Source organism: Astyanax mexicanus, chromosome 14, assembly GCF_023375975.1.
Source record: "Astyanax mexicanus isolate ESR-SI-001 chromosome 14, AstMex3_surface, whole genome shotgun sequence".
Taxonomy (NCBI): Eukaryota; Metazoa; Chordata; class Actinopteri; order Characiformes; family Acestrorhamphidae; genus Astyanax; species Astyanax mexicanus.
The window spans coordinates 21,922,695-21,944,654 of record NC_064421.1 but is presented as its reverse complement, the minus strand read 5'-3'; the positions used below and the strand labels follow the sequence as shown (position 1 = coordinate 21,944,654).

General features: G+C 38.8%; 1 protein-coding gene across 1 annotated transcript in view; it reads left to right on the top strand.

Moving 5' to 3' along the window:
* Window positions 1-526: 526 nt before the first annotated feature.
* Window positions 527-21,960, top strand: part of pgfb (placental growth factor b) — a 31,632-nt gene continuing 10,198 nt past the window's right edge. The window contains exon 1 of the mRNA XM_049464204.1: window positions 527-1,083. Within this exon, the coding sequence (XP_049320161.1) occupies window positions 1,024-1,083 (60 nt within the window). The 5' untranslated portion in view covers window positions 527-1,023. The remainder of the gene's footprint in view (window positions 1,084-21,960) is intronic.

Here is a 21,960-nt window from a genome sequence, read left to right as displayed (position 1 = left end):
TGCAAGTTCTGTGGGCATTTAACATCCCTTTATTTTATCCACAGTGTTAGGTACATACTGGAAATACATCGCAGAAGGTATACGCATAAATTTAGATCATTAATTGTGACCAGTACCGTCCAGATAAAGCTGTCTAGATAGACATGCGACTCTGGCAGAAATCACTTCCACATTCATATCCCATGGGAGTTGTGGGGTATTGGAAAAAGTCGTAAAGTCATAGGACACAATACAATACTACATTAGTCACATGTCCCATGATATTTGACCAGTCATTGTATTTTGTATTTATGTATTCATAGAAATATGTGAGAAAAATTCCACAACTAGTCTTATGCACAATAGGGATACAGAAAACAAGCAGAGCATTCAAACAGCATTGAAGCACATTTTGTGAACTTTTTTAAGCTTCTTTCAACAGCAAAAGAGAACAATAAAGCAGAGAAAAGCAGCAAGGTGAAGAAAGAGAGAGAGTGAGAGAAAGAGAGAGGGAGAGAGAGAGAAAGAGAGAGAGAGATGAGGAGGAGAAGAAGTGGAGTGACTGAGTGAGTGAGTATGTGGAGGGTGGGGATGGAAGGAGTGTGAAAGGCTCAGGCTCTGGAGGAGGAGATTTCAATGAGTAACTTGTTGAAATGGAGCTGAGGGGCAATTAGTGGGCAAGTGGCTGAACTTTGTAGAGGAAATGCGCGGCAGAAGACTTTCTCCAAGGACCCAGCATCTCCTCCAACATCTCGACCACCGGCAGGAGAAAATCCCCCAGCTCTGGTGGACCTGTGCGTTCAGTGCTTTCAGCGCATCAGAGACGTTTTGCTCGGCTTGAGAAGCTGCAGCACCACCCGGAGCTTCTGAGCGCTTCTCTCTTCTGAGCGGCATCTTTAGCGCTTCAGTCTTGAGTTAAACGTTCGCCACGAACCGGGTCGTGGATTACAGGCGAAGCTGCGCTCTGGACTCTCACGTGACCGGGCACACCTGAGTGGATTTCTCCTCGGTTTTAAATCCTTATTGACTTCAAAATTGTGCGAAATGTTGGTCTGGTTCCTGCAGGTCCTTTCTGCTGCTTTCCTGGCGCTTTCACCGGCTCAGGTAAGAGAAAAGCTGCAGTAAAACAACAGCAGACATTTATCACATTTTATAACAATGTGGGCAGTTTGTGTAGCTAGCTTGTGCATAAATTTGATAAAAGAATACGCTTATATTTCTTATAGTTTAAGCTGTCTGTTATAACTACGAAGTTGCGTCTGTGTGTGTGAGAGAAAGATAGAAATAGAGAGAGGTTGTGTCTCAATACAAAAAATGCTGACTTAACACTTACTAGCTGTATCTCTCTCAGAAAGCATGTAGGGGTGAAGGTCTCTGGAATTGAAACACAAAGGTTTAACTGTGTTGTTATTAGCTGTTAGCTATAGCATTTTCCCTTTAATAAAACATAGGCTAGTTTACTGGACTCTAAACTCAGATTCAGACCCGACTCTGCCTCAGTAGGCAGCTTTTCTTAGGATTAGGACACAGCCAGACCGAGCGAGAGAAAAGTGAGCGAAATAGCCGGTGTTGCGTCACGTCGTGCTACCCATCGAAATGTGCGTCTCAACACCAATGCGCATGCGCCGACCCAATTTTTATTTATTTATTTGTATTTATTTTTTTACGATAATTTATTTCTACTTGGGTGCATTCATTAAACAAACGGAGCCCCTGTTTTTTATTTGTCTGGGTGTTACAAGTGTGTAAATAATAGTTAATACAAATAATAGAAGTAATAATAAGTGAGCAATAACATAATATAAAATAAAATATGTTATATAACATTATAATCACCTCTATTTACCCTTAACTGTATCCTGATATATTGATTCAGGCTTTCCAAATATTCAACCGAAAGCATTTTCAAATATGGTGCTTTTTCTGGCATTTTTACGACGTTTAAATGTACACTAGGGTAGCACGGTTTGACCGGGTAGCACAACTCGGCAGAACACCGGCGTTTGTGTCAGAGAGAGAGAGAGAGAGAGAGAGAGCGCTATTGGAGAAGCCTACGTGCCGCTTTACAGACACAAGCTAACTTTCTGAATGAGCGCAATCGAGCTTGCCGGGCTAGCTTGTGAAAGCTCACACTCAGCACAGGCTCGCAGGGCCGCCGGGTTTTCTTTCCTAACACCCCGTATTGTCCCCGCAGCTTCTAACCTGAGCTCTTCTTGAATTGGTGCCACGTAGAAACTGTCGAGTCATGAAGTGAAACGTGACAATCTGCATCAACCACACACGCGCGCACCAGTCCACCACATGTCGGTTCATCATCATCAGCCTTACAACCGTATATTAGCACATAAGGATAAGTCTTGCGTCATCTGTTAAGTTTAGACTGCTTCCCTCCCCACGATACACAGTACACTCCCCAGCTGGCAGATGACCTACCTTCAGCAATGAAATGTGGGCGAAATAATGTCCATGTTAATTTTTTTTGAATGTTAAATAGTTCAGATATCTAAATGTATGTTTTAAATGTTTGTGTTGAATTTTTGCACCAGGAGTGGAATAAAGTTATCCAAAAGCAAGCAAAAGTAAGACTGGTGGAGGAAAACATGCCAAGATGCATAAAAACTGATTAAAAACCAGGGTTATTCCAACAAATATTGATTTCTGAACTTTTAAAATATTATGAATATAAACTTGTTTTCTTTGCAGTATTTGAAGTCTGAAAGTTAAATGACAATAATTTTTTTTGGAATTTGGGAAAAATGTTATCCTTGGTTTATAGAATAAAACAATAATGTTCATTTTACTCAAACATATATCTATAAATAGCAAAATCAGAGAAATGATTCAGAACATGAGGTGGTCTCTTAATTTTTTTCCAGAGCTGTATACATAACATCCCGAGAGCATCACTACAGGGCACTGTGTGAATCGGTGTGATTAATGAAATGTTTTATGATCCTTGGAACTAGTTCTTCCACCATTTTCAGGAAAACAAAAAATGAAATACAAGTTATGAAATTGCTGTTGCATCATGTATGTTGCAAATATTTGCAGTCATCTGCCCACAGTAAGATAAAAACATGAATGAGCTGCTCATATAATTGATCTGATTCAAAGTTTGAATTTGGTATCAATATTCAGAAATGAGACCAGGCTCTTGTGGGTTAAGAGTGTACAGTGTAGGCTGTATTATATTAAATATAGCAGTACTGTATTCTACAATAGTAAAATCTGCCTTTCTGGTTGATCATCATTAACCAAAGCTGACCAGCTGAGCTAAGTCTGCCACAAGAGAGTATTCAATCCTCATGACATAACCATGAAAAAAACAGTTATCGTTTAGTTAACATTTACTATTTATTATGTTTGTAATAGTAGATCTGACCAGTGTTTTCTGCCTTTACATCAGCACTAAATTGGTGAAGAATGCTGGGTATTTCCGTTTGTTCATGAACAACATCTACCAACGCACGTTTTTATTTATTTTTTATTATTTTTTGGGGGAGGAACAAGAACACAACCAAGAATTTAAACCGTTCTTGGTAGACGTGTTCCTGTGTATTCAAATGAAACTTGTAAGAACATGACGATGCAAAAACAACATTGAGAAACAGCTTATTAGTGAAAGTGTTGCATCATCTGGGAAATTTTACCACAATACACTTCTCTCTTCAGAGACTTTCACTTTTTGTAAAGAAAATAAGGACTGGTGATGAAAATGTGGGCATATAACCAGCTTTACACACACTGAGGTCTGCTAGGCTCCATGAAGATCACAGATCGTCTGCCTCGTCGCAGACTGGCCAGACTGTACAGAGTGTCTCACTTTTCAGAGTGTGACTAAGAAAATCTTTGTCCCAGAGAGTGCCATGCCCTCCACCCCAGGTAATGTATCTGACCGTTACGTGAGCCGGTAAAGCTGAGGCTTGGCTGTAAGGGGAAATCTCAGATTAATGCTGGCCAAAGACCTTTCTCTCTCTTCCTCTCCACCTGCAGCACTTTACTTTTCGTATAGTGAAGGAAGGAGAACAATGAACAATAAGTTTTACAATGGTTAGGACTTTGGCTACACACTAAAAGTTTGAATGTTTGAGAAGATATCTTCTAATGAACGCATTCAGCTACTTGACACACACACACACACACACACACACAGCTTGTCTAGTCCCTGTAGAGAAGTATTGCAAATAGAATAGAACTCTCTGGAGCAAATCAACATGAATCTATTGTGCACTGAGCTGATGAGTAATGGAACTGTGTTCTTGGCAATGAAGGTGCTCTATGCAATACTTTTGGGATAAGTTGGGGTTGGGATGATCATTCAACATCCTGACCTCACCTAAACTCTAATCTCTGAATTCATTTTATCATAGCAGTGAGCTAAAAATACCTGGAAAGAAGACACAATTACTTTAAAAAAGAAGGATGAACTCATCCTTTAATACCCCCAATTTTGGGAGGATCAATTAACATAGATCATAGTCTTCTTTATCTGTGCTTTTTTTCCTGTTACACTGTGATAACAGTCATCTGAGGGAAAAACAAGAAATTTCACCATCACTTTTACAAAACTTTTTTCATTGTCTTTTTTTAAGGAAGAAGGAAAAGCCTTAATTTTGTGTTCCTCATTTATTTTTTTACCATTAATAATATGATATGTTCAGACACTGTCAAGTAGACAAGTGAAAAAAATTAAACATTATAGGTAGGTTTCTCAGACAGAGATGAACCCTAATAGTAGAGTATATTTTTCTTTTCAATGGGAAATCTCCATTTAAAATGCTGTGTAGTCCAAGACGTGGCTTCATCTCTGCCTGGGAAACGTTTTAGCAGTTTTAAACTGTGTAGGCACATTTCCACTGCATAATACGTACTCTACTCAATTTTATTCACGTTTTGGTACCTGATATGTTTTTTTTTTTTTTTTACTACCACAATCGGATAAATCGAATAAGTCGGATTAAGCAAATATAATTGCTAGTGTAGCTTGGAGATTTAACAAATGGCTAGTTTGTGCTTGATGTCTGCTTTGTTTTGCATGAATTGACAAGTTTCCTGAGGAGTAAGAGAGTCTAAGACAGTCAAAACACCCACCAGTGTCTCCAAAACCATCTTGGGTGAACCCAAAATGGGGTGGACTCAAGAACTGAGGAAGGAACCAGAAAGTAAAAGGATCAAATGCCAGGGCTAACTCGTTATTACTGGTTACTCCCTTGGACAAGGTGCCTAACTTCACTGCCTAACTTACCCAGCACCACATGTGACATGACTGGCATAGTTAGACAGAAAAACAATTAAAAATAATAAATAATTAAATAATTAAATAGACCAATAGAGCATAACTTAGTATAGTAACAGAATAAAGACATGGATTTATAAGGCCGAACAGTCCAAGCATTACAACTATGATAACAGCCAGCCTTTGATGAATGCACTACACTACTATGTTTCCATTTCAGGAGTAGGCAGATAGTTGTAGGAGGTAAGTATGGCTGGTCAGAATGATGCACCTGTGTCCTCAGCTCAGGGTCAGCAGCAATAAACTCCTCCCACACCTCTTCAAACTATACAAAGCCTTAAATCTCCACTCAGAAATACACCACAGTGTCTTCTATCTCCACTATTCCGGGCACAGCTAGTATGTCCACGCCTCACTCTCTTTTGTGCTTGTTCCAGTAACTATGCTGTCTTTGGAGTTTTAAATTCCAAAACGTTGGCAAACATCTGCTGTTCCTGGCTGTGCTGACGAGCCTTATAGTCATGTGGGCCTGTAGGCAGAGGTGGTTCACTGACTATCACATTTTAAACCTTTTATACTGCCTATTTAACTAGACCTAGCTCAAATGGTGCAATTTTTTTTTCGTAAAAGTTCTCTCAAAACTCCATCTCCCTCCAGCATGCTTCAGTCTGTCTTGCAGCAGTTTCATTCGCTTTCCTTTCCTCTCTTTTCTCTCTCTCTCGCTCTCTGTCACTGAGATGTGGCAAAGCTCCAGTTTTGCTGTAATTCAAGGGGATTTGTATGGAGCATGACGGTAACAAGCAGTATCACTGGAGTGAGGAAGGGAGATGCTGTTACGCTTTTAAAAGCTGACTCACAGGCGCTTTGTGAAAATATGAGTAGAATCCACCTGCAAGGTTTCTGGGCAGCACTGACTCGTACCTAATACAACAGCAGGAACCTGTTCAAGAATCAGCCAACCAGCCAAATAAGAACTTATTCTTCCATATCCCAGTGTTGGTGGAATTAAAATCAGTTTTAAGCCAGTTTGTGCCAGGTAAACTTGCACCCTGCCTAATAGGTAAGGCTATATGATAAATTGCATTTTTATTGTTACTACAATATGAGTTTTTACAATAAACACGCCAAAAAATGGAATGATTATACCTTTATACCTAAATAATAGCACACTGAAATTTCATTATCTGCATTCAGCAAAAGAGGGTGCTTTTTATCCTTCGCTGGTCTTAGAGTGAGGTAGAGGTCCACAGTGAATGCACACATCAATCTACTTCTTAGGTGATTTTCACACTAGCATTTTTTGTAGGCCTGTGAGAGGTTGCTTTGCGGATTCAATATGTTTGGTCAAGTGTGAAAGCTGTTTTTGAGCCTGGTAGTAATCGCAAGCTCTGATCTCTGGTCCTCCTGAAGTTAGCGATCCAGGGTTTGGTTCAAGCAGTGTGCTGCAGGTTTGGAAGCTATCTGCTCCCAGTGCCACATGTGGGGTCTGGTGATTAGTTTATTTTGTAACATGGCTGCTTCATCTAATCTCATTACTTTTTTTCATCAGTCTATCCTGTCAAACACACACTTTCATAGTGTGGAGACTGGAGCATGGTTACAAAAATAATCTCACCTTTGTGGAGTGAGGTTATGTATTGAATGCTTGGTGAGAAACTGGTCCATTGTTTTTGGATGTGGACCAATGTGAAAACTCCCTTAGTCTGGAGCCAAAAATAATGGAGCCAAGCCAAGTGCTGAAAAACCTTTGAGGAGCTTAAAGTAAATTATGATCTTATTTATTGCATTTTCTGTTGATATCAGGAAATCTGACAGTGTTACCTCACATGGCATTAAATTGTTTGCCCATACCGTGCACCACTACTAACAGGTGTACTTGATGGCAACTTGGACTTGGAAATAAACTAAAAAAAACAAACAGTAAATAACAGTCCACCACCAACAAGCCTCTACCCTAGCCAGGCTCCACATGTCCTATCTCTGAACAGAAGCCTACAGTAAACTCATTACACTCCCACTCGCAGGCTGGCCAGTGCTGTCCTTGATGGCTGGGCTAATGGATTGCCTTGAGGTCATCTCTAATGCCACAGACCAGGCAACATCTGTCAGTGTCTGGAAATTTAGGCATGCTGCTCCTCTCCCAGTTTATTCACAGGAGTCTCCTCCACACTCTCCGCAATCTGCTCTCAGCAGCCTCCGCTGTTTGGCCACTGTTAGCCATTCCTGCAGAAAACTAAACAGAATGGAAAAGTAAATATTGGCCATGTGGTAGAGAAGACCGTTTATAAATGTCTTCTCCTGCCCTCTTGTGTCGGTTGGAGTGGTTTGGTTTCACTGCTCAAACACACACATGATACAGTCTGAAATGATGCCCTCAGTTTAACCATAGAATATAGGTTGTGGGTGATGTGGAATTAAACCCCATTAAAATTAAATCAAATCAAGTTTATTTACGTAGCACTTTTTACAACTGATGTTGTCACAAAGCAGCTTTATAGAATGAAGAATCAGACCAAATACTGAACATAATACAAAACCCCCAGTGAGCACAGAGGCAGGAATAATCTTCCTAAGAGCTGAAGGAGGAAGAAATCTTGGGAGGACTAAGGCCCAATCCCCTTTCACCCCTTGACCCTACACTACTGTTTTGCGTGTGCACGCTGAGAGGTAGAGGTGTCCCGATTCTTGTTAGGCTGGAGGGGTAAGTGGAAGGAATAGGGCTTGTTAGCCCTTTAAACTGAGATTTTCCAGATGCACACTTCAAACAAAGCGGTATGAGAATCACGGGTAAGAAACCCATAAATGTAAATATTTTCCCTGTTAAAAGTAATAATTAGCACTATATTACCATAGTTTATAGTGTAGCTTCAATGTTTTATTGACAAATATGTCATAACTAGCATAAAAAAGATTGCTAGTAGTTTGTCTCAGAAGGTAGCTAGCTAGCTAACTTTCCCATTCCACTTTAAATGGTGCAACAGACAGTGGGGGCTGCAGCATTTAAGGCAGAACGGAGAAATAAAGTAAAATTAAAGCTAATCAAAGCTAATTTCAGCTCCCCATCACAGAGCAATTAAGAAATGGACTATATTAATTGATATCTGAACCATCTCCCCCCTTTCTGAAGACATACAATGCCCTAAAATTAGCTAGTTAGCAGATAGGTTACTGAACTTTAGCACTCCTAATGATGTAGCCAGTGCTTGAAGGGATGTCCCAATTCTTAGGGTGGAGGATTTCACCCCTTACCCTTGTAACTCTGTTCCAAAGGGAAGGGTTACACTCAATAACAAGGGGTAGGGATAAGTGTTAGGGCCAAGGATTAAAATGGGATTGGGCCCAAGACTCACATATAAGGGAGGGCCATCCTACCCCTGGTTAGACAGCTTTTTTGTATGAATTATCTAAAATATTCAGGTGTATAGCAGCAACAGTAATGGAAGCAGTTAGAGTTCATGTAAACTTGTAAAGCCACAGGATTAGCATATCAACATGCTCTGGATTCACTCTGGAATTATGTCAATTGAGAGCATTTTCATCTGTTTCATGGACAAGGTCAGTATGTCCTAGGACTTTAAATAAATAAGTTCTAAGAATTTCCAGAAAATTTGACAGTTTGAACGCTTTAAGAATGTTAAATTTAATGTTCAGAAATGCTTTACTAATCAAAGATTGTTAGCTAGGCTATTCTAATGCACATTTACCTCATCTGAACACCTGTAAATGTTACCCTGTCGTCCAGTCCCCAGCACAGAGTAGTGTGGTGCAGTTGAAAAACGATTAATAATAGAAAATGTATTTAGAATCATTTTCCTCCTGTCATCTAAAATATTTGCTTTGATATTTCTAACTGAATTCTTACACTTGTTTCTGCTGTTCTTTTGCTTATTGCACCCAAAAAGTTTTGTTGTCAGGACTCATGAAAGGTTTTTTTTCTGTTGACTTTTCAATGAAGAACATATTTATGCAGCTGTTGCTGCACAATAGAACAGTGCACCGCTACTCCAGTGTCTGTTAAATCTTCATAAAGCTCAGTCAAACGGCAGTCAAACTGTTCTCTTGGAAAGACCTCCATTGTTCCTTTTATCAGCCATTTCTTTAATTTGTTACAAATTGCAGAAATGGATGCCTGAAACCACTTTGCTCACTTTTATAGTTTTTTCTGCCTTTACTGCTTTGTAGACATTAGCTGTTTTAATCATAAGAGTGCTTGGAAGCTGCTTAGAGGAGCTCATGGCTACTGATTGCTGGGGTAAAAATTAAGGAATCAGGGTATTTTTGTTAGTGAAAATCTCCTAAACATTTCTGTTATCATTATGAATTTATATTTCAGTTTTAATAATTTTCTGACTTTTTTAACTAAATGACCAATTCTGATTTGGCTACAGCTATAGTTTATATGTAGCTCCATCAAAATACTGCATTTTCAGCTACTAACCTATGAGACAGCATAGGCAGCAAAGCATTAAGGCAGCTGCCTCCCGTTTTAGACACAGCCGATGTTTACTCCTTCATAATTAGCGTGTGGTTGCTTTATAAATGATTCTTCCTTGGTCCTGTTGATCTGTGGCGGTTCTGGGCATTTACTGGTTGACATACACTTTCACCACAGGGATATTTAGCACTGTTCTCACAGCACTTTCAGCTGCACTATGACTTTAGGCAGTTTAAAAGTGTGTGGTAATTGGCAAATGTGTCATTGTGAAGGCATGTGTTAGGCATCACTCTTCCTATTGTGATCACTGTGTGACAGATGATACTGAGCCAAAGTGTGAGAGCCGGCCATGACTAATGTTAGAGAATAATAGGACAAAAATCCAAAAAAGGAAAGCACCTGTCATCACACCAGTGTAACATGCCTGCATTAAACAAACCCCAGTTCAGTAATCACTTTAACATGCAGGTTATCATTCTTTCATAATCTATTTATACTAGTTCCTTTTTGCCTGTCAGTACACTTTGTATTTCCATGTGAACTTCCTAGCTCTGTGTCTTGTCCTCGGTCATTTCCGACTGTGTCCCGGTTGCCACATATTCTCCTTTACAAGTCATATGATGTGCCATTCTTCTTTTCCTTCCTCATCGGTTTCCTATGTGTTCTCTCTTTCCCTCCATCTCTATATTCCTCTGTTTTCGTCCCCGTTATATGTATTCTTAGCTTTCAGATTTCCTGTGCAGGAAAGAATTGGTGGGAAAGTGATGAAACCATTGCCATGTTGATGATGGTTTCCCGTCTAAGCTGTCTCCTTCTGTTTTGTGGAAACAGCTGTAAAGATTATGCCACGGATCTGTTCTGGTGACTGATCAGACTAATTTTTTACTTTTTAAAGGTGTCATTACATCGTTTTTTCATTCATTTTAAAATGTCTAGTTGTGGTCTCTAGTATGAATGAATGACCTGTGAGATGTATTTGTGAAAAAAAAATTCCAGTTCCGGTGTTTCTGTAAAAGCCTAGATAACTAAATTAGAGGTCTCTAAAGAAAGACAGGATTTTTGGCTTGTTCTCATAAATATTTGTACATGCAAACATATCGCCTCTGATTGGCTAGCAGCACTGCAGCAGAGAACGTGACCTGCCCTCCATAGCCCCCCCCCACAGTCGATTTTACAGCTCTAAAACTCAAAGTACAAAATGTTTTCAGAGATACAGCCTTAGCTGTAAAGATATAGCACAAGGCGAGGCGAGCGGCCCCACAGCCGAAAGAAATGTTATCAATGCCGCGAGGCGAGTGGAGGCTGCCCACCGCGGTGTCGCTTTCCACATGGCCAAGTAGCCACTGACAGAGTAAGTGAAAAACAAATATTTTAATTTACAGTTGGTTCTAGAAGGTTTTTAAAAATTTAAAAGCACAAGCATTTGAGACACATAAACTAAAGCAAAACTGCGAAGGCTGGACAACTAGGTCAGATCTCCAAGAAATCCATATAGATAAACAGAAAAACAACAGCAACAAAGTACCATATAATATATGAAATCAATATTTAGACATTTAAAGCGACAGTCTGTAAGTTTAGAGGATTGGGGATTTAGAGACCCCTCTGGTGAGAATGTGTATTTTTAACTTTTAAGGTAAATGTAAACATATGTCTGTGTCTTAAGTGTATTTCAAAATGTAGAGAACAATAACATCCAAAAAAAAACCTACTAGACAGTTCTGATTATAGAATGAATTTATTATATGTTCCTGGGATGATTGGGATGGACACTGATATCATTAGTTAAAATCATTAGTTTGTCCCCTCTCAAATCAATAATACTTATGGCTTTCACTTTAAACGAAATAATGGCTTTGGGGGTAAACTGAAATACAGGTAGATAAAGGTTTTTGTGAGAAAGATGGACAGACAGAGGAGTCAGTAATAGTGGCTTAGCTTCAGAGTGCACGCCCAGGACATGTTCCACTACTACACTAAGACATATCCTCTGCGTTCATGCTGAAGCTCCGCAGCAATTACTGGCCCCTCTGTCTGTATACAGGTGTTTCCTCTCCATCAACACTTGAGCAAAATAATACTTGAGTCTGACCATCTGTGTGTGTGTGTGAGAGTGAGTGCATGTGTGTGTGTGTGTGAGTGAGTGTGTGTCAGCTTCCTCTGCTTCAGTTCTGCCAGGAGTAAGCTATTTATGCGAGTGCCACTGGCTGTCCAGCCGGCAGAGTCAACACCTGCGTTCAGGTTTCAGTGCTGACAGCTAATCCCATGCTTATATACACATCAGTGTTCTCAAGTCTCACGCTTTGAGCGTGTGACACACGCACCTCAGCGAGTTCACACACTCACACGCCACACATGGTATTTCTCACGCTTGCCAATTCTTCGGCTGTATATTATAATGTACTCTCGTTGAACCAATCAGAATATAGATCGCTCTGTTGTTAGGCAGACCTAGTCAAAGAGGGTGGAGTTTCAGCCAGAGTGTCAGGCGCGAAGAACGGTCCGATTCGAAAGTTCTGAAACACACGTCGGTGCAAAACTGAAGGAGAACGGCGGCAACCCCAACCGTTGAACAACTGAAGAAGAACAGCGACACCCACCACCAACGCCAAAGCCCCCCCACCCCACACCCCCCCCCCACCTCCAATCTCACTCTCACTCCCACTCCCACCAAACTTCAAAACTTGAGAGCCCTGATACACATTCACAGACAGATTGGCACATGAACACACACACACATTTCTGCTTTGCCAGTTTAGGTTTTGGGGTGAAAACTCTGGCCAGGCTATAAACATGCAGCTGTTAATTTTTCACAGGAAAATTTATGTTACGGCTTTGGTCCGACTAGGTCAGGACAAATTTATAGCCAGATTACTGCTTGTGTTATTACCTTTTTTAGAGGTAAAGATACTTTATGTGCAATAATGACTTCATAAATCTTTCTTTAATTAGAGCCCAAATGGCCTGAGAATTTTGTCATTTGTCACTGTCTTGCTAGCTGCAATTTTGACCATTGTCTTTTTATTGTTTAAATTTTCACTCATCAAATATTATTCAAGACTGTTAAATTTTTTACAATATGGTAATTGTCTGGCAGCAGGGATGACAGAAAATGACAACTGTTTACATGCAGCTCTGGAAACAAATAAGAGACCACTTCAGTTTCTGATTCAGTTTCTTTGATTTAAGTTAAATTAACATTGTGTTTTATTCTATAAACTACGTATAACTTTTCTCCCAAATTCCAAATGAAAATATTGTAATTCAGAGCATTTATTTGCAGAAAATGAGATATGGCTGAATCAAAAAAGAAATGCAGAGTTTTCAGACCTCAAATAATGCAAAGAAAACAAGTTCATATTCATAAAGTTTTAAGAGTTTAGAAATCAATATTTGGTGAAATAACCCTGTTTTTTAGGTACAGTTTTTATGCATCTTGGCATGTTCTCCTCCACCAGTCTTACACACTGCTTTTGGATAACTTTATGCCTTTACTCCTGGTGCAACGATTCAAGCAGTTCAGCTTGGTTTGATGGCTTGTGATCATCTGTCTTCCTCTTTTTTGTTAAAACAGTCAGTTAATATCTGTACAAACCATAATTTATGTATTACGAAGACCTTTTATAAAATCAAACAGCACATTTCAATAAACGTTACAGTTTATTCTTGTCATTTTAAGGTGATTTTTTTTGTTCTTGTCAACATATAATGACCTTGCATGTTTTTTCAACACAGTGTAACTGGAGAGCTTAACATGTGTAAAGGGAAACCCTACCTGACAAGTCTATTACACCTGAGCTTTGTGTTGAGTAATGGTGAGAAAGGGAATGCCATCATGCCACCTAGAGAGAAACCACAGATTTTAGAGTTTATGGTCTCTTGAATGACTGTGGTGTTGCTGGTGATCATGCTCACTATTACTTCAATAATAGGGCCAACATTTAAAGAGCTTTATATATAGCTATGTAATAAAGTAAACTCACATTCCTATCATGTCATAGAACTATGTCTTGTTGGATACACTGTGTTTTTTGTGGAGCGCATTCAGAGCTTCATTCATTAAGCACAAAAACAATAAAACATGGCTGACATGTGATTGAATTCCTGTTAGTGTGTAAATATAAAATGGTTAACAATCTTGGATTGTTGTAGAGAACTAATTAATTCATGGGTTGCATAAAGGACACTGAGATCTCTTCTGTGGTCACAGCTGTGCTTTATATCTAAACTGCCATCAATACACACTGGAAGTGCTTCCACATCCAGCCTTCTGCCTTTGCTTATGGTAGTATCCCACCCCAGCCCCTTCTTCCGCAGCCACTTATTGATCCACACGCGATTCCAGGAGAGATAGTACGTATGGTTGTTGTGGTGACAGCAGCTTTGGTCTTTCCTGTGCAGGCCTGGTAGTGAGCCCATGGGACGGGGCGCAATCACAATCAGGAAATATGGAGCTCTCCTTCCTTTTGTGGCACTCGAGGGACTGTCATCTGCTTAGCGGCCTTTAATCTCTCATCTGGAGGCAATTTATTCCCGTTTACACAGCCACAGCAGCATTTACTGTAATAGGGTGCGCAATTATCCTTGGCTAGCCCATATCACAGGAGTGTGTGTGGGGATGTTTAGGCCAAAGAATCATGTTTGCGTTTGTTGTTGTACGCTGCACGGTCTGATCTCTGGTGTTGAATAAACTCTGCGACAGTTAAAATATCATTTGTATTCCGCTGATCATTGGTCAGAATCGACATGACCTTTCGTTGTTGAACTGACTCAGAGAAAAGGACTGACCACTTCACGGCACACTTACTCGTTCCAAGTGGTTGCAAGTTTCGGCTAAATCTGGATCACCTTTTGTTTTAATATGACCTTAAAAATGAGCAGCAACAGCTGGAAAGCATCGTGTCTAGAGCAGAAGGCGTTGTAGTACTTATCACATTAACTTACTCCAAATGCAGCCGTTCTTTTCACTCCTTCAACACGCTAATGTGACAGATCTGCACCAGCCCTGCTCCTTAAAAGGCCTTTCGAGTAATGCCTGAGCATTTGGCATATGTCTGATGGTAAACTGCATACTTTGTGTCAAAGTATGTATTTTTTACACTGTAAAGAAAAAAAAAGGCTAAGTCAGCTGAGCTTAATTACAAGCCAACTTAGAACAAACTCAGCGTAAGGTGACCACAGTGTGAGTTCACGCAAGCCAAACTACTTAGTTTAATGGAACCTTCTCTAAAGCCGCATATTTTAGAACTGCAAATCATTTAGGAAATGGGGCCCTGTATCTATGGTCTAAGAAAGCCACTAAGGTCAGATAACTGGACCTAAAACGCATTTTTTTCTTTAGATTAAAAGTTACTGGAGTTCTGCCGAATGTTCCGCCAAGTTCTGCAGAATGAGTTTGGTTGCCATATACTGTATATACAGCTCTGTAAAAAAATAAGAGACCACTTGATTTAGCTATTTATAGGTATATGTTTGAGTAAAATGAACATTGTTGTTTTATTCTCCACCAGTCTTACACACTGCTTTTGGATAATTTTATGCCACTCCTAGTGCAAAAATTCAAGCAGTTCAGTTTGGTTTGATGGCTTGTGATCATCTATGTTATCTATGTATGATTTAGTTTCCAGAGATTTTGGTATAATAAAAAAAAAATCTCATTTTTAAGTGGTCTCATTTTTTTTCAGAGCTGTATATGTTGTTGCATTTCCAGTTTTAATAAAAGAGTCAAATCTTTTTAAAAGGATTGAAAAAAGTTTAGATTTGTTGAATCCATGAGCATGCTGTTAAATATGTAACTGGTGTTAACTAGACCTAGATTAAGATTATAACCGCACTTACTATAAGCTTTCTTAAGGAGGACATCCTTTTGATATATCTAAATAATAACACAAAATCACATCTTGTTATGTGTTACTGTTACACTCACATGCCACATGTCATATTAAAGGAACATGTATGACTTTTGCTGTTACATGGAAGCTAAAAAACACTACACCAACCTGCAGGATATGCCTGTTCCAGTCATTGTTTGTTCTCATAGACAGTTCTAGCCAGACACCACTGACCGCAATAATTACCACCCTGTGTGCTGTCCACTGTGGGTGGTGACTTCAAAAACTCAGGTCACCTTGCCATGAACATGCTGGCCAGTGCATTTTTGTATAAACCACAGTGGTTGTGTATGAAATGTACTAAGTTATTTCAGTAATATTCATTTCATGGATTAACATAATCTGTTTTGTTACAATATCCTACTGCTGGAAAATATGGCGATAAATTAATATCACAATTATTTAACATATTTTTCTTTGGTAAAAGCTGCTTTAATTGCTCAGTTTGCTCTGTGCATGAGTTCTCCTACATGTTGCTTCCTTGTCGTAGACTGGATGGGGCGGAGTTGCATGGCAGTGGAAAAAGATTAAAATAACAGTATAAAAACTATATAACTGAAATAAGCACAATTTTTTTGTTGGCAGAATGTTCAATTTTCAAAAATTGAGCAGCGGTACCAAGGCACCTAACTTCTAATAACTTCCTGGGTGCTGAAGCATCTGGCCACCACTCTTGGTGTCTTGTGTTTATTTCAGAGAAGTACTTCACTATGGTACTCAAGTAATAAAATGCTGTATCTGTATCAACTGAAGTAAAAAAAAAATCTCCTACTTTCACTTTTACTTATATTTACTGATATTTTTACCCTGATATATGTTTTATGTGCTGCGTTGTCACTTGTTACAATTATAAACATGTTACAAACCTTTCTAAACCCACATTATCACTAAAGCCAGAGCAGGAGATGTTCTGCAGTGTTTTTAATGAAGCTTCTCATCACTGAGTGAATTAAGTGATCAAGCTGATCTTATAAGAAGACCACACTGCTCCCGTTCTGCCTTTTACTCTGCTGCCTGCATGCAATATGATATACAAACATCTGACTGCTTTCTGTAATAACTACGTAACATTATACTTGTACTTTTACGTTCAGTACTTTTAGTAATCTTTACATTTTTGAATACACTACTTGCAATACTTAAGTACAATTTTTTTAAATACCTTAGTACTTAGGGTGGAGCATAAAGAAAACTTCTATTAAAAAAAACTTTTACTCAAGTCATTTTATTTTGATATAGCACTTGTAATTCTACTCAAGTCTGAGTCTCTAGTACTTTAAACGTCTGGTTCGCTGCCATGGATGGTTTAAATGCATAGTTTAAATTGTGTTGTACTGCTGAGCAGTGGTGATAAAGGGTGCGTAACCATGGTAAAATTAGCGTAAAATGCAACCTTTACTGTTTTATAGCTTTTTGCTGATGTAGGCTATAGAATATCTGGATAAGTGTCACCAGCAGATGTGCTTCTTCAGACTCTCCTTCTATAATGCTTTTTCAAAATTATTCATGGTGGGTATCACTGGAGAGACTGTAACAGAAGTTCCCATGTCTTCATGTCTGGCCGGTGTCAAATCTCCTTTTCAGTTTACACAATCTCTTCCTGTCAATGGCAGACCCAAGCCCTCTCTCAGGACAGTTTATCAATTAGAGCTGGAGAGGAGGCAGACAGAGAGGATGTGGCCTAGAAAACATGTGTAGGACCTTCAGAACCTTTTTGAGACTTTCCATATAGGTGCCGTCTATATGATGCATTAACGGGAGAAGTTGTAGTTGGCAGTAGTGTGAGTGTGTGACTCATATGATGTATGAGATTGGAGGGAAGGAGTCTGTATATATGAAGGAGACAATAGATCTTTGCTAAGCCGTATGTATCATGCCATTATAGGTACAGTATGCAGTAACACACGTCACCGGCATTATTAGCAGCAGGGTGTTCTTATATTAAAGCTAATACATTTTTCCCAACCTATCTGTTGTACTTTTCCATTAGCAATCGTAATGACCCCACTTGCTGTCATCATCCACATTTTTATGAGGAGCCAAAAGTCTGCAGAAATGTTTAGTTACCATTTTGTTTGCTTTTCTGTTTCTCTCGAAACTTCCTGCCCCTCAGCCCCCAGACCGTGTGATTAGAGAACATTAAACCTGATGTCCTTCAGCTGTCTGATTGCCTCAGGCTTCCCCTCGTGCGTCTGTCCATCTGTCCGTGTGCTGCTGCGTGGATCTTCTGCACAGAGAGAGAGAGAGTTACATACATCTCGAGTCTCATGGAGCTAGCATGTCTCACTCTCACATAAATCAGAGGAATCTCACTAATGCATGCAGTGGCACATCAGTCTAATGGAAATGCCACTGGCATTATGGGGTTTCGAATGGCTCATTTCTGGAATTTCCAGATTTTTGCTGAGTTGTGTTCAGTGCAGGACTGGACGATATGATAAAAATATTTATATTGATATTGATATCTTGATATGCTTAACCCTCTAACATTCTGTTCAACTTTTTGGTAGAGTAACATCCCAAACAGGGATTAAACCTTGTCTTGGACTACACAGCATGTCTAGAAAACCACTCCTATATCTTACTGAAGAAAGTATTGAACAGTATAACTCTGATTATGGCATCTCTTCCAATACGCAGAAGTTTTATTAGATTTTAAATATCTATTAGACATCACTTAGACACCTTTTAGTCGTATGCTTATTTAGCTGAGCACAATATTATTAGTATATTATATTTTTCGGTTAAATATACAGCTCTGTAAAAAACAAGAGACCACTTTAGTTTACAAACCAGTTTCTCTGATTTTGCTGTTTATAGGTTTATGTTTGAGTAAAATCAACATTGTTCTTTTTTTCTATAAACTACAGACAACATTTCTTCCGAATTCCAAATAAAATATTGTAATTAAGAGCATTTATTTGCAGACAATGAGAAATGGCTGAAATAGCAAAAAAGTGCAGAACTTTCAGACCTCAAATAATGCAAAGAAAACAATTTCATATTCATAAAGTTTTAAGAGTTGAGAAATCAATACAATATTTGGTGGAATAACCCTGGTTATTCATGTCACAGTTTTCATGCATCTTTGCATGTTCTCCTCCACCAGTCTTACTCACTGCTTTTGGATAATTTATTCCACTCCTGGTGCAAAAATTCAAGCAGTTCAGCTTGAAGGTTTGATAGCTTGTGATCATCCATCTTCCTCTTGATTATATTCCAGAGGTTTACAAAGAAACACATTATTTTTAAGTGGTTTCTTATTATTCTGTACTTAGTACTGTGTCTATGTAATAGTTCTAAAGTAATAGTCATTTTTAGATATATTGCCCAGCCCTAGTTTCCTGTGGGGGTGTAAAAAAATCTATTGTATCTTAAGTATCTTATTGTGATATTTAGTTTTGCAATACTGATACTGCATTCATTTTTCCTAAACACTATATGTGTTTCCAATTTTTGCATGTAAAGAATGGTAGCAGGAACACACTAGATACCAGTGTAGTACGATGTATTGTAGTGAGATACCACTGTTCTAATTGCATAAAAAGTAAACTTTACTTTTACTCTTTTACTTCTTTTACCATGCTTACAGTATCACAATATATGGTAATATATTGAATCGTAACCCCTGTATCATGACATGCATCATATTACCAAGTCCTTGCTAATACAGAGCCCTGTTTCCTGTAGGGAATGTTTTGTAGCGTACTGAAGGTGAGAAGCAGGATAATGGCCAAACCCGAAGAGATTTATTAATTAATTTATTAATCCTTAATAATCCTGCTGTTGGATGAAGCCTACTGTAGAATCTCCACAGAGTACGCTAATGGATTGTAGCATAATTCCACAATGCTCTCATTGACCATGTGAGCTTGATATGACTGGGAAAGAGCCCCACCCCATTCTATCTAACATCCTCACATAAATTCTAACAACCTGTGAGAATACTTCTCCTCCTACACTGTCCCCTCTCTCACGCTGAGACAGTGATAAACAGTAATATCCCATATTCTTCAGTACTCGAGTAATTTTTAAACATCTGGACTTTATTAAAGTATTTCCTGCATCTCAACGTATAATATCTTATTCTCCTTCTCAACACTACTTTCTTAAACATGCTTTATGACTCATTAATCTGAAAGTGAGAAACTGGGCTGTATGAAGGAATATATGATGTGCTTTTAAGTTGATGCCAACATATATCAAATCTTTCCCTAAACCCTTAAACAATCTTAAATCATCCAGAAATCACCTAGCAGTTACAGAGCTTGTCTTTAAATCATGATGGAACCTTTTTTTGTTACATCCTTTTTCATGAATTGTGTTAATGCACTTTTATATCCCTCGTAAGAAAGTCAAATACGTCTCATTTTCTGCCATGTTTGTCATTATTTAAAAAAAATAACACTATGCAGCATTTAAACCTTAATGTTACACTTTTAAAATCATTTACTGAGGATACGTTGACCTGTAATAGGGAGGCAATGGTGTCTATATAGTGGCTACACCAAAAAATAAAGTACCCCTAAATGTACTGCAGCTTTACCCTATTTATTTGATTAGCGCCACCATGTGGAGTAAAGAAGCAGTAACTTTAGTTAGTAAAATTGGGGGGCGAGTCTTAAAGGTCTCATTCCATTGTTTTTTCATTAATTGTAAATATCTAGTTGTAGTCTCTAGTATGAATGAATGCCACACGTTTTTGTGTAAGCCTGCTTTATTTCACTTCATTAGAGGTGAAAAAAATGAATGGAAGCTCATGGTTTTGGCTCTTGCTCATTAATATTCATACACGCAAACATATCGCCTCTGATTGGCTAACTGCACTGCAGCAGAGAACGCAGGCTGCCACTCTCCACGTGGCAAAGTGGCTCTTCGGACCCTCGCAATAGCATTTATAAAGATTCTTTCAGCAAAACTAACACTACTAAACTCTTACCTTAGACTTTGTGATTCTGTGCTTGGCAAGTTTTACTACATCAAAGCCCCAGAGTCCGCTCTATATCATAAAATCAAACGGGAGCAGCGCCCACTTTGACCGTTGTTCTGTCGAATTGAGCTACCTTACATTTAAGGTAAAATACAGAATCCACCGGAGATCCGATTTAAACCATAGTTACTTACACTTTAAATAGATAGTGTTGGCTCTGCTGCTGCACGGGTTCAGTGCTGCCTGTGGCATGCATATACAACTCAGAGACAACTATTGTATTTCACAAAAAAAATGATAAAGTGGATTTCAGTGGAAGGAGTTCATTAGAGTTCAGATGTTTCAAATAAAATTTAAATATTTGAATATTTCAGTATTATATATATATATTTTTTTTTTTAAACAGGAACTTTACCACTAGACTTTTTTGTGGACTTTTTTGTGGGACAGAGAAGTGTTATAAATCATTAATGGAACGTTGGCATATAGTAATGAGGAAAATAAAAAGAACATGCCGCATAATCTGGACCAAAACATGTAAAACAGGCCAGTTATGCTGCTTTATAAAGGCCCAAAAAAGTTTTTTTATTAAAACACATCACTTTATTAAACTTTTTGACTACAGCCTATTTTTTAGCTGAAATGATAAAAGTGTCCAAATATCTTTCAGTGGCTTCTGTTTCTGTGCAACAGTGCAGTCTCTTTCTATATTTTATTCAAGAATAAATGCATATGCACCATAAAGCTTGTGTAAACAATGCAAATTGGAAAATCATAGAGTGTGGTTTCAGCTGTTGTCAACTCTCCCTTCAGTACGCTCTGGTTTTCATCACGCAACATGCCCACAAGTTTTGGACTGACAATAAGAACCTCTCTTTTGAGTCTCATTTAGTCTTCAACAATATATATATATATATATATATATATATATATATATATATATATATATATATATATATATATATATGATTCTTACAAAGCCACGAGGAGTGAGACAAGTGAACCATTGTAAAAGCGTTCTACTTTCATGTCACCTACATATAAATCAAGAGGCTAATCCACACGCTTGTGCAGGCTTACAGATTTTGCTGGAGTGAGGAGTTGCTACGTGAGGTCCTTCACGACAGCCGTGATAATCCGCCAAGTTTTTTCAGTGCAGCTTGCTCTCTGGCTCAGGGCGTCTGAAGGTGCCAAGTCTGTGCCTTCTGCTCTCCAGGCTGCCCTGCAGAAATCTAACCTTCCCCAAAAACCTCTTCCTTCTTGACCATGAGCTCGGTTACCTCAAGCATTCGTTCACCAAAAGGCATGCCAGACCACAGCCAGGAAGAACTGCTGTGGTGAGGTGAAATTTTGACTCACAGTAGAAAACATTGCCAAAGCCCTGTATTTGCATGCGTTTGGATCACATGCTTTCTCACACAGCTTACAAGGATAATTTGTGAAGTCACGATGGCCAAGAAGATAATAAATCTAGTTTAGTAGCAGGAGG